General features: G+C 41.7%; 1 protein-coding gene across 1 annotated transcript in view; it reads left to right on the forward strand.

The window, feature by feature from the left end:
• Positions 1–12,829, forward strand: part of LOC144141875 (myogenic-determination protein-like) — an 82,711-nt gene that overhangs the window by 17,637 nt on the left and 52,245 nt on the right. Inside the window, exon 3 of the mRNA XM_077673353.1 lies at positions 4,910–5,038. Within this exon, the coding sequence (XP_077529479.1) occupies positions 4,910–5,038 (129 nt within the window). The remainder of the gene's footprint in view (positions 1–4,909; positions 5,039–12,829) is intronic.

The following is a 12,829-nucleotide window of genomic DNA, read 5'->3' on the forward strand; positions in this document are numbered from 1 at the left end:
GAACCTATGACAAAGCCCCCCGTCATGCGTTTCATAAACCAACAAGACTTTTGCTATATTACAGCGCGCGACTCTAAAAGCGTTATATATTTTGTCAGGATTGCTCACAAGGATGTCGGAACGAATTGAACACCGGAACCGAAAAACAAAAAAAAAACGATATTTTTGGCCCTTATAAAAACAAAAACGTAACGTTATTTCTTATTGCGCCGTGAAGCGAAACAAAAAAAATTGTTTCAGGTTTCAGTTTTTGAGGAAATTTGGGGTATTTCAGGATTTATATCAACTTCCATGCAAGGGGGGGGGGGGATATTGCCGTCGACGCGCTTACATAAATTGATTTTCGTGTAGTCGGCGCCCTTTCTCTTTCAGGAGGCTTGCTACCTGCTTCCGTACTCTTTACTTCTGTTTCGATACGCGCAGTGCTGAACTCCTTGTGTGATCGCTGCTCGCAACTGGGTGCGATTCAGAAGTCAGGACCTTATTTATTTATTTTTTTATCTATTCATTTTAATTTATTTATTTGTTTATTTTTTTATTTGTTTGTTTTTATTTATTTATACCACTAATGTATTGACTGATTTGTATTTATGTTTCTTTATTCTGTCATTTAAATACCCATATTAGCCGTATGGAATGTTTGTAGTGAGCGTGTTGTATAAGAATAAACCAGAAAATTCTAAAGCGCGACTGAAGACTATAGAATAAAAATGCAATATTTAGAAATCTAATCAAACCTGTGTGCCAGGTTGCGGATTGCCGGAATGTAGTTTCTGTAAAGCATGGTGGAAACTTAAAGCGTCATTCGCAACTGCGCCACTAAAAGGTATACAACAAGGAGTGCTTAAGTGCCCTGGGATATTTTGTGGGAGTTAGAACTACTTAACCGACATTTTTCAGAAAATTTATGCCTCCCTTAATCCTTCTAACATAATTTCATAACTCTGAAGGTTTGTCAACATAATTTCACATGATGCAATTTTTCTGGCGTGCAAATACGAACCAGCTTGAACCGTTATAAGACATTATTTTTTTCGGGAGCTGATGCGGAACAGGACTTTCATTTACGGAACGAAATAGAACTCGCCACAAAAGCCATTTTGTTCCAACACCCTGTCCCCGATCAAATTCACTGCACGCGTCAAAAATGTCGAATTATTAACGGCTCCTTGACGGCGAACTCAAAGCATAGACTAAACTAGCCTTATGCAAGCACCAAATTTGCATGGGAACCTTCCCACGCAATCACACATGCAGCAATATACTATGTGATACCTTTCGTCCGTGACCTGATTCAGTGTGTTTCCTCTCTCTGGTCCTCGCTGAAGGCCTTTCGGGAGCATCTAATCACAGAGTCAGAAGTGCCGCCCGCATCATGTTAAGTCATCCGGCTCCATAAACACAATGATTATTAACACGTGCTGTGTATTCAGGGTCCACCTATCTAGTTTTAGCATCTGTATCATGTATCTGGGTCACGTGTGCACCGGAGCTTATTCTTATTTTTGCGCTAGCTGTTTCTATCAAGTGCGCGGCGCATATTCGTCGCATGTTCACAGCCCCGTTATAAAATGTATAGCAGAGAATAAAACATCCATTCGAAGGGTTTATTCCGTAAGCATTGTATGGTGGTATTCTACAGAATTTCCTGTTTGTCTCACTGTCCGACTCAACGCATTACACGACTCGCTCCATATGTATCCAACAGGCCATTCTTGTATATTTAAAAAACCACATCCTCCAAAACTATTTCATATTTATATTGTAAAGCGCATGCCAGTCAGGACAGGGATGACACCGCACGTCTGGGCCCAGCGGAACCCTGATTTATTCTGTGCGCGTGGATAGGCTTTTTCTGATATTCACAGGGTGGATGATGATGATGGTGGCTTGCAGTGGTGATGATGATGTCCAAAACTGGCTCTCTCCGAGAGCGGAGCGCGTTCGAGCAATAAGAGAGATAAAACGCAGCCGAATCATTACATACAGGTTGCTCCACACGTGCGATTCCAGGGAGTGTCCAATACAGTCAGTAATGTGAGAACGTTCTTTCGCACAGCGCTCGCCAATAAACTTGTCAAGCAATAGAGGGCACATCTGAGTTTTGCGGCGCGCTTAGAGCCTCTGTTTCTGGAGGAGCGTCGAGAGCTACATTTGTCATGTAAACAGTCTGGAGCTTCTCAAAAGCGATCGTGTCACGGTAGCCACTAATGTGCCCGCGGTAAGCTGATGAGTGAAGCTACAGTACAGGGAATGGGCCTCCGAAGCAAAGTTGGAGATGTTAACTTACAGTGTCGCTGAGAACGCAAACGTTTCTGGCATTGCAAAGGTCCTACGTGAAGCAAACGTCACGTGGCTGCGAAGTTCGTGTATTTTTAGGCTGCAGCGGCCGGCTGCGCACGCGTAATCTCTACACATAATCACTTGCAGGTAATCACTACGCTGGCGAATCGAAGAAAGAAACTAATGAGCCGCCGCGTCGAACACTAATTCAACTCGACAGTCAAAAACAATGCCGGTTTTCAGAGCGCACAGAATAGCTACAATAGTCAGTGGAAGGCGCTGCACCCGATTTCTGGGCGATGATGTGCAATGGCAATCCGGTCATGCACGCGGGTCAACAGCTGTAGAGCCCATGCCAGGCAAGAGTTAGAAGGCACCAGACATCTTTTTGCCACGGAAGCCATATTTATTCTGTGCGCGTCGCTAGGCTTCTTCCCAGGCAACGACAGAAGGTAATAATCATGGTGGAGTACCGTCATGATGAATATGAAGAATTGTGCAAATACAGAATTTCTTTCTTAGTCTATAACCAGTCCTCAATGAGAAAAGCTTTTTTTCTGTAGAACGCACCATTGTAGAATAAAACATGATGTTTGAAACATTCCCCTTTTTTTCACTCCGTAAAACATAATTTCATATTCCTTCTGTAATGTGCGTATGCACGAAGTATGAGGAAACATATGGCGAATGACTTCGCTGTTGTTAGGTACAGGAGAGGAGGAAAGATTGTTTACGTTGAGCAAGACTAAATATGGTGAACTGCTTCACTGGGTACAAAACATACTCGGTCCGTGCAGCCAGCTGCGCCCGTAAGAACAGCTGAAGCTGCTCATCCAGCTGGAGGCCCGCCATGCGATGATGAAACGCGAAAACAGTGACAACCGTTGATTTTGCAACAAATTGTTTGATTCGTTGCGTTTGCAAAAAAAGGTCTCCTTTCGTAATGCTTCGGAGTATCATACTCTGAATAAATTACGTATTTCTATAACTGAGCATATACAGAACTTTCACTAGGGAAACTTTTGACCCCTCAGTCATTTAAATACAAATGAAAGCGGCCACGATGCTTATGAAAAGAGCAATTGAGCAAACTTGTGTGCGCTACGCCCTAGGCTCGCCAAGGCTAACACGCTAAGAGTTTCGTGTGAGGATTCAGACTCCTGAAAAGAATGTTGACGCACACATTTTCACTCGTTAATTTTAGCCGTCTTGTACTTCAGTAGCAACACGAAGGTCGGTAAATGTTAAAACGAAAGTTTGGCTTGTTGGCATCAATTCGGAGTGAATGCGGCAACTCAATACAAAGTCAAAGCCGCTGTACTAAAGCTCGACGGCAATTGGGAGATCGGCGAAAGATTTGTCCCGAGACGTCCACGATGAAGTGAACGGAATAGGTGAACGAAATGAAACAGATGTTTCGTTGAAACAATGAAACAATGATTTCATCTGACTCTCCGGTCCCTAGGAGTAGCTTTGGGTATATTTTACTCCCATATTTACTCTTTTAGTACCTAACAAAATAGTTGCCGTTTACAAGCCCTGGAAAATCCCCACCCCACACACTCCACTGTGAGTACGAACCACTTCATTAAGTTGAAGAAGATATTAACAGCCTTCTTGGGAAACGCTTTAGGAATTCGTGGCAAGGCAATGAAAAGCCTGCCCACTTCGTCAGTGCGTTCACGCGTGTCTAAGAACATTATACTAGGCAAGAATTCAAAAAGAGCATTTAATGGTGTAAAGATGACTCACCTGCCCTCCATGTACAGCTCTACTGTTCTTGGAGCCATTATGCATATGTTTAATGCCTTTTCCGCTAAAACCTTTTTGCACCATTCTCGAAAGTCGACTTAAACAAAGTTTTTATAGGAATGCCGCATCAACTTGATTGTTGCAATTCAACATGAGCAAATACAAGCTTATCATTCGAATGTTGGTCAAACTAACAGCATAAGTTTTTATTACTGATGACTATAAACTTCTCCTAGCTGACATGTAAAGTATATCACATAACATCTTTGACAGCGTTGCATTTTTGTGCGGTAACAAACCTCTGCTTGTTTTTGACATAACATTTAGGTGGATCTGCCTTATTTAGAAAAAAACGCATCTCATGGTGAAGGCAAAGGAGCGCAACGAGCTTTGTAGGATAGTGTACTAGGGGCTGGTGAGGTCGTAAGTGGCGCGGCTGCAACGTTCGGAAAAAAGATGAGCACAGATGAAAAATCCATTAGGCTATCGCGTTCGCTTTAAATAATGTTCGCAGCATTACCACTCATCTTTATTCGGTTCACTAAAGAGGCTTTATAAATGTTCAAAAATTGTTCAGATAATTTTGATGTTCCCCTATGAAGATATTATATTCGCAAAATATTTCAGTGTTGCAAATAGGCGGATTTTGTTTCAGCTTTGCGCGTGTTCTGCTATGCAGTGAAGCCGGTTGCCCGAAGTGTGACAACTCTTTCTGACCGCCAGAAACAGCTTTCTGATTTAAGGAAAATATCTATGGGTATTATTGTTTCTATTAGTGAAGTTTATTCACAGTGTAAACAAAACATTACATTTGAGCAAGGAAGAAATGGTGCTCTCGGTTTCAATATATTCAAGATTTACTCCTTTTCTGCAGGTTGAAATTCTGCGGAATGCCATCGAGTATATTGAAGGACTGGAAGACTTATTGGAAGCAGCAGATGGAGTGCGAAGCAAGAGTAGGCTTTTCGAGACATCTAAGCCTAACACCGAGATCACACCTCAGGTAACTCATTCTTCCTGTGCGCAAAGTCGTGCCTTGCATGCTGCCCTTTCTTTAATTCAATCGCGTCGATATGTTCGACCCTATTTTTAAGGCATGGTTTTAACGGCCGGAATCACCAAAAAGTCGGCGTCGTGGGAAGCGGTGACCATTTAGAAACAAATATTCGGGAGCGAACATTCCCGTAGAAATTCCGTTTCTATAAATGTAAGGCATCTCTATAATTGTAAGGCGTTTTTATATTTGTAAGCACCCATGATTGTAAGGCGTTCTTCCTTACATAAGCTCAAGCTATACTGTAATGTAGGCATCAGTTGAAAAAGCTTTTTATGGGAAGCGGGACAGTCTTGGCAGGCTATTGCGATCCACGACTGAATGTTAAGCTGAAGCGTTCTGGGTTTTTTTTTCTAAATACTTGTAATCTCTGAAGCCCTTACTGTTTCAGGAGGGCGCTGTATCAATTTAATGTTTTTTAGGGACCTACTCATTAAATAATCAAATTGAATGTTCCCTATTCTGACTGTCTAAAAGGGGTAATAACAAATTTTGTGAATGCAAATAAAAAGTTGAACGTGGTTACATTACGGCTATAAAAACTGCAAAGCATCGTCAATACCTCAGCAAACTTTTAGCCGTTGCCATTCACAAGACGTTTTTTTTTTTTTCAAATTCACTTAGAAGGGCAAATAAAGAGTAGAAAACATCTGATACACAGTGGGAGGACCAATCTTGAGCGTTTATTTGCTCAATGAACAGTGACACTAAGCCGTGCATGGTGAAGCAGTTGTAATATCGAGAGCGGGCGTTCCCAACCCTTTTGGCGTTTCAACGTGGAACTTCGTCGCCGGTTCCTGTGGCATCATCATTATGTTGGCGGTAAATTGTAAATCGGAAAACATCCATGATTTTCAACGACTCGCTCCAGTGAAGTGTGGTATCGGCCCTTTCTAAGCTTTTGCACTACTAATACCGTAAAATATTATTACGGAACATAGCCGGCAATACGCAATGAGGTCGTGGCACACCATCGACAATGACGACAATGACGACGATGACGAAGGAGTGGCTGGCGTGGAGTCGGCGCGTGCTGTGGGATGGCCGCCGTGTACAGGTGCAATCTAGAGTAATTAGAACACGGTCTTGCAAATTTTCAAAACTTTCTTCATTGGGAAGCTGCCTGGTTGCACTGGCGTGCGTTTAAAAGAGTATTTCCTTATAGAGAAAGCTTCCTGTAAAGTGGTAATGACTTTCATAAAACTAGTAAAAAAAATACTTGTGGATATTAACAAATTCTTGGTCCAATTACTAAGGACGCATCTGTACATACTGTAAATGCGTCGATCGCATTACTTTGAAAATAGCCCATTTCACCATGAACCGTAGATCGCCTCGTCACTTATACCGCCACGTAACAATTTATTCTTCTGAAGTTTTGAACATTCCCAAAGCGATGTTTGTTAGCTGTAAAAGCCAACCTCCCCTTATATTTGGTGCAAATAATTCTGCTACTGGGACACGCAGAAATTGCAGGGTTTTTGGCACTGTGGGGGGCGGGTTCTCTCTTTTCTTTCATCTCGTGGCGTGTGACAGGAAGGGTCACACTTTGAAAGTATTTTTTCCAGCTGCCATGAAATGACTATTACCTTAGCCGCAATTGCCCTCTTTAAGAAACCTACAAATATCATCTGGCAGATGTTGTAAGAAGGGAAATAAGAGTAAGCATTTTTGCACTTGCAGATTGCACTTTTTGCACTTGCACTTTTGCACTTGCTTCCACTAAATTCCTAGACTGCTACCTACCTAATATCTTTTCGGGCTGAGGTGTCGCCTTACTCTACAAAGTAACGTGCAGTTGCCTTGTTGAACGGTTACCTATTGTCTTGTTAATAAGCTACTGGATGAACACAGATTTTACCGTCTTATGCCCGAATGCGGTTGCGGATTTTGCGCTTTTTTGGAAGAGTTCAAATTTAAATTTTACAGTGTTCACACCCAAGCAACATTTAGGCTATGAGGGCTGCGGTAATAGAAGAGCGCGGAATAATTTCGACATCCCAGTTTGGTTATCAAACAATACTTTCGACACTTGCGCTCTTTTGCTTTTCGCACTTTCAGGAACACAAGTATAACTGCCTCAGCCAGGACTCGTTACTGCTGCTTGGTACTTAGTAGCGCTACTACATCGGTTATTGCTGGCCACCACAATACCAGAGTTAAATCTGCTTTGTTAACTAACCATTAAGAAAAAAAGGCTACCGGGAAAAGTAATTGTGCATTTTATCTTTGCATACCGAGTCTTACATTGGAGTCATCTGCCAATTAGAATATTTATTGATCTGTAGGGGTTTCCGGGAAGGAATGGTACTTCAATTATTCCCTGAGGACTGATTCCCTCTCCGAACGGTGGGAAACAACATCCTGGTATGAACAGCTAAAACGAAGTTGCATTGCAGGGTTTATTGATAATATTTGTACCCATCACCAATATACTTGTTGCAATGCAACAGTGGACGGAATGGAAAAAAAGGAAACTAGAAACCTGCGGCTTTCAAATATTAACCATGTGATATTAGGCATACATTGTGTTCCTATATATAAGGATAATAAATATACATGTACTACCTCAACGGGATCAAAAAGATTGCGGCATTGGTATTTCACGTTTCAGCTACAAAAACTACATCTAGGACTAGTTGCAGCGGTAATGAGTGAGATTCCCTCGGAGTGTCAGTGGGGAAATATCACCGGCTCTATTGCATGCCTAAGTAAAGAACACTGCCCCTTGCCCCAAAAATGCGTTTGCAGAGTTTACATATTACACTTAGTGAATTTTGCATGCCGTGCAAAATTATTGGTTTTTGTGCTCTTTTTTTGGAGAAAGAATTGTTCATCCGGTATATGTATTCTAATTTATTCTATTGGCTGCAATACCGTAAATTCGAGGAGCGTGTCAGATCTAAAATTGAAAGAAGGTCCTGACAAATTTTGCTTACTTAATCCTTATTCGACTGCACATTAGTGCCACAGTGGTAATTGATCATTTTTCGCACGGCCTAGTCACTGCTTAACGTCACATAAATTGCCACAATTCTGTGAAGTAAAATATGCCCGAATTACTTATCTTGAGAAAAATACACACTACATATTTAGGGAACTGATAATTAGGAACTACATAATATCAAACGGAACAGTCACTCTTGGTCGCATCACTTGGTCCAGCCTAATATCTCAGGTAGCGCGAATATATAAATTAGTTCAAAAATATTCACATCTCAAATAGCGGGAAATAGAGAGGGCTAAATCCGATAAAAATTTCAGACAAAATCCATCTCCGTTCTCATTCGTAAAGTCGGCCTACACGCTAAATGCTTGTTTCTGTTATTGAGCTCAAAAGCCAGCCAGAACAGTACCCGCCATCACACCTTGTATAGCACTCACAAAATTATATGTTACACAAAAAAGACAGCCTCACCGTCCGTTCTGCCTGTGTCTACTTTTTTAAGGATCGTAGGAATCGCTGTTTCACCGTAAATAATGTATCCAAGCCAACCTTCTTCTAGTGTTCATCATCTACATCGGGCAATGAGTACAAAACCCGCTCATATGCATTCGGATGTGCAGCTAAATATAACTGGTGATCTTGCACAGCTTAAAAAAATGGTCGGTGCTTGGTGACATGTTATCGTTGTTAATGGCGCTCCTGGGAGTCGTCCTGGAAGACGCTGCTTCTAGGCGCTGCTTTCTTCTCCTCGACGAGCACAGCGCCGGTGTTGTCATCACCTCCTGCGCGACCGGCTTCTAGAAATAGCACCATCTCTGGGATGATGGAGAGTAGTTCCACTTCTCCCGAGCCTGTCTGTGGCTTCTCTTGTATTATGTTGAACAGCGGCAGTTTAGTCACAACGCCAACTCTTGTTCCCACCTCCACGAGAACAGTGCGTAACGCTCATGTAAATATCTCGGGCTGCCCTTGGATGATGACCTTTTCTTCTTCCTGCTTACACCCACTACCTACTAGCTGCGGATCTTAGCCTCACAAGTTGGAGGACGTTCTTGTAACCTTAAAGGAAAATGTAACGTTTGTGGTTCCTTTCACCGGTATACAGGAAAAGGTTTAGCTGTAATATTAGGACAATGTTGTTTCTTTTGATAGCTGGCGTTATCAGTGGTTGATAAAGTGGGCAATATTTGCAGTGTCTTCTTGCCGCATGTGAGAGAACAGTTTTGTTGCGTTTTCGTGTGTTTATGAACCTATAGTTAAACTGAAGCAAGGCTGAAGCAAGGCGGAAGCAAGGATACCGTTCATTCGAAGTATAGGTTTCAGCATCATCGGTAACTGTCAGTTGTCCATGCTCTTTACAACAAATCGCAGTTCGAAATTTAACAAGCAGAGTGAAATGTTGTGCTTGTCTGGCATAAGACAGTCTTGGCGATGCCGCTGGGGAGTCACATTTTTCTAGTGCTTCATTTGAATTTCTTGGCGGTCACGCAGCCATGCGGAAGTATCGTGTGTTCTAGGTAGGGGCCCCGTTTACCTCCAGTGCAGGGTGTGTCGCGAAGAGATTTTGTGTATTTAGTTTCTCCAGTTACCTAGGATTTTTTCGGTGTAAGTATTTTTTTTGTCTGATGGCAGTTGCCTTCACAACGCACTGAGCACTAATGTCAAGCACCAGATATCAAAATGTCCTTCCGGTTGATGCACCGACACTGAAAGAAAAATGGTTTAGCAGACGTATTGTATCATGTCCTCACAGTATTAGCTTAGATCACACCTAGGGTTCCTACTTGAATACTTTAGTATTTCACGAATAAAACCTAAAATTTACCTCTTCGCGACTATGATCCACACTTTAACCTCTAAGGTATTCAGTTTCCTAATTTCGTAAGAAGCACGTAATTGAATTTTAGCTTCACAGCTCGTCCTGGGTTCTTGTGCTGGTTTGGAAAACTCATCTATTCTGCTAAAACAATATTGCTACGCAAATCTATTAAGACTGTATGTCTCAATATTTTACTGTGTGCAACATAGGCGATGTATGACCTAATGAAATAAACTCCGCAGTGAAATTTGAGTTTTTTTTTACTTTGTCTTACACATGCGTCCTCCAGCGTAGTTCCCCCAGCGGTTATAGTATTTTGGCCTTCCTTGTTAGCCGGAAGACATGTACGATGTATAGCAGCTGCTTCCTGGTCGCTAATACACGCACAGAATTTATTCTACTCCACAAATTAGTACTCGGGTATTCTAACTAGATCTGTATATCATGCAGTTTTTACGTTTTCCTAGTTTTGTGGTAGTGTTTCTGCATATAGAACAATGCACTTAGTCGCTGTTTTTCCTTCTTTTTGTTTCCATGGGATTCTAAAAGTTACATTAAAAGGACCGTTTAAAATTCCGCGTGTCCTGCGGTCGATGGTTTTAACGTCAACGTTTTTATTATTAGGTAAATGAATTAGTTAAGTCAGCTTGCCTACAATGTGACCACAGGCAATTATATACAAAACAAATAAACGAAAAGAACTTGGAAACGCTACAAACTTTCTTCAACCAAAATGGCACCGAACCGAAAACAGGTAGTGGAAAGATATTTTTGCCCAAAGTGATGCCAAGCCCGTAGAGGTTTTTTTTTTACCAAGCTGAGCACCAGTGGGTTGTCAACGGGAAAAATAAATAATTTTTACCAGTATATGAAGAAACAATTCAGCCATTTGCTGTTTCTGTAGCGGGGTTAAAGTTTTTCGCGGATTTTTTTATCGTTATGTTCCGTCAGCTTCGCGATCGTCCATAGACTTTTACCCTTACACCAACCGCAACACAACTAACGTCCTGTCTATAGTGGTAGCAACTTGACGAAATAAATGCGTACAATAATTGAAATCGTACGTTGCTCCTAGTCACCCGAAGAAAATCGCATTCTCAGCTACGTGCAGGCGATATGAAACATAGCATTTACGCTTACATGAACAGGTCTAGCCATTCAGCATCTACACAAAATGAACGGTAAAAATTGAAACAATAGTTTTTTGATAAATATGTTGCGTAATATTTTACTTTTATACACACAACAAAAAACCTAAATGTTGAGGCAAAATTTTTCTTAGCCCTTTATACTTGGTCGATTGACTATATTGGCCCGCTTATGAATGAATGAATAAACATTTAATTGCGTCATAACATAAGGATGAAATAGTGCGTCACTGATTTCTGGTTGTGATGACGAGACCACACTTGCCAAAAACATCACGTTCGAAACAACTTCTCACTGTCAAAACTTGCATAGACGGGTCGGTGCTCAGGATTGCAGCTTCCCCTTGCTGTATATTAGGTATTGGCAGACCGCAACAAAGAAGGTTCTCGGGGCAACGATAGAATAGTAGCCAAATAGGCTCTTTTAACTTGGTATGATGAGCTTTAGGGTAGGTAACCTTCTGGATCAATAAATGGTAATCTACGGAAGGAGGTCGTCTTCGTTTAAAGTGGATTGCTGAATATCGTTGAGGGATTGCTCAGGTGGAGGACATCTATGCCTTTCTACGCGGTAGTGAATACTGTCTCACTTGACCTCTTTCTGCCTTTTCTTGTCGTTCTGAGGGAGAAGCACCCACTGCCTCGTAGAAGAATGAGCCCGTGTAATGATAAAAATATTGACGGAGAGGCACGCCACCCGATGGCGTCACCGTGCAACCACAACCGTCGCTCTAAAAGTACCTACTTTTGGCATTTCGTAGTTTCATCGAATACAGACGAATACACGCTGCTTTAACACTGTGATATTAAACCTTCGATCATGCCTGGTATTATAGTCCGGTAGTCCGGGTAACCCCCCCCCCCCCCGCCATTTACGGCTGTGTACAGGGTATGCTGACTCTGAGAGGCTCGTAACATAAGAGTATTGCTGCAAGAATGCTTACCCATTGTAGCCAACTTTCCTAATTTCGTAAATGTTTTTGTATATTGTTAGTGGTACATCAATTCAGGGTGAACCCTGTTTTTCGGCCGTGAAATGCAGTTCTGTACCGAAATCGCTTAAGATCGTGGTCGGCGCTATTCGACAAACTGTGTCTACTTACACGCTCTGTATTGGACACTAAAGCAACCGTTAAAGCAAAATAAACCGTATTCTACGAATGTTTGAAACAACAGCCTGCGGTAACTCGCTGTAAGCTATTTTGGATAACGTAGGATGTTATTTTCATATAAAAGCCCTGAAATTTTAGTCTACCCGACCTCAGTGCTGATGTAATGTGGAGAGCAAATATCAGCTCGTTAACTGCATGTAAAAAATCAAAATGTACGGTAAACCAAGCCTGGAGGCACCACTACATCTTACAGTTATTTATTTCAGCGGAGATTCTGGTCTGTAGCTGCGAATTTAATATGTCCATATGACGTAATAAGGGCTGGGAAAAAACTGCCGAGTAAAAGGCAACAATTTAATTCATTTTCGAAATTATCTAGCCTAATTCTTATAGATTAAGACTGACATGATGGATTTTGGGAGAATGCCGTCTTTTGAATAAACCAAATGTGCTTTTCGGGAACGGTTCCTCTGAACTATGAAGTAAACTGTTCTCACACTGGGTAATAAGTAATCTTTGTGAACCGATTTGCGAACCCGTTCAGGCTTGCGAAATGGTTCGCGAACCAATTGGATATTGGATTTGATCTAAACAGCGAAAAAATTTTGCCCCCAAACCCGAACTGCAACCGAAGCTATATTTTTTTGGTGCGACACAGCAATTTTTACGACTAAAATTCATTTACCAAATAATAAAAACATTGGCGTTAAACCC

This window comes from Haemaphysalis longicornis, unplaced genomic scaffold (assembly GCF_048455015.1).
Source record: "Haemaphysalis longicornis isolate Haplotype H1 unplaced genomic scaffold, Haemaphysalis longicornis Haplotype H1 scaffold_6, whole genome shotgun sequence".
Taxonomy (NCBI): domain Eukaryota; kingdom Metazoa; phylum Arthropoda; class Arachnida; order Ixodida; family Ixodidae; genus Haemaphysalis; species Haemaphysalis longicornis.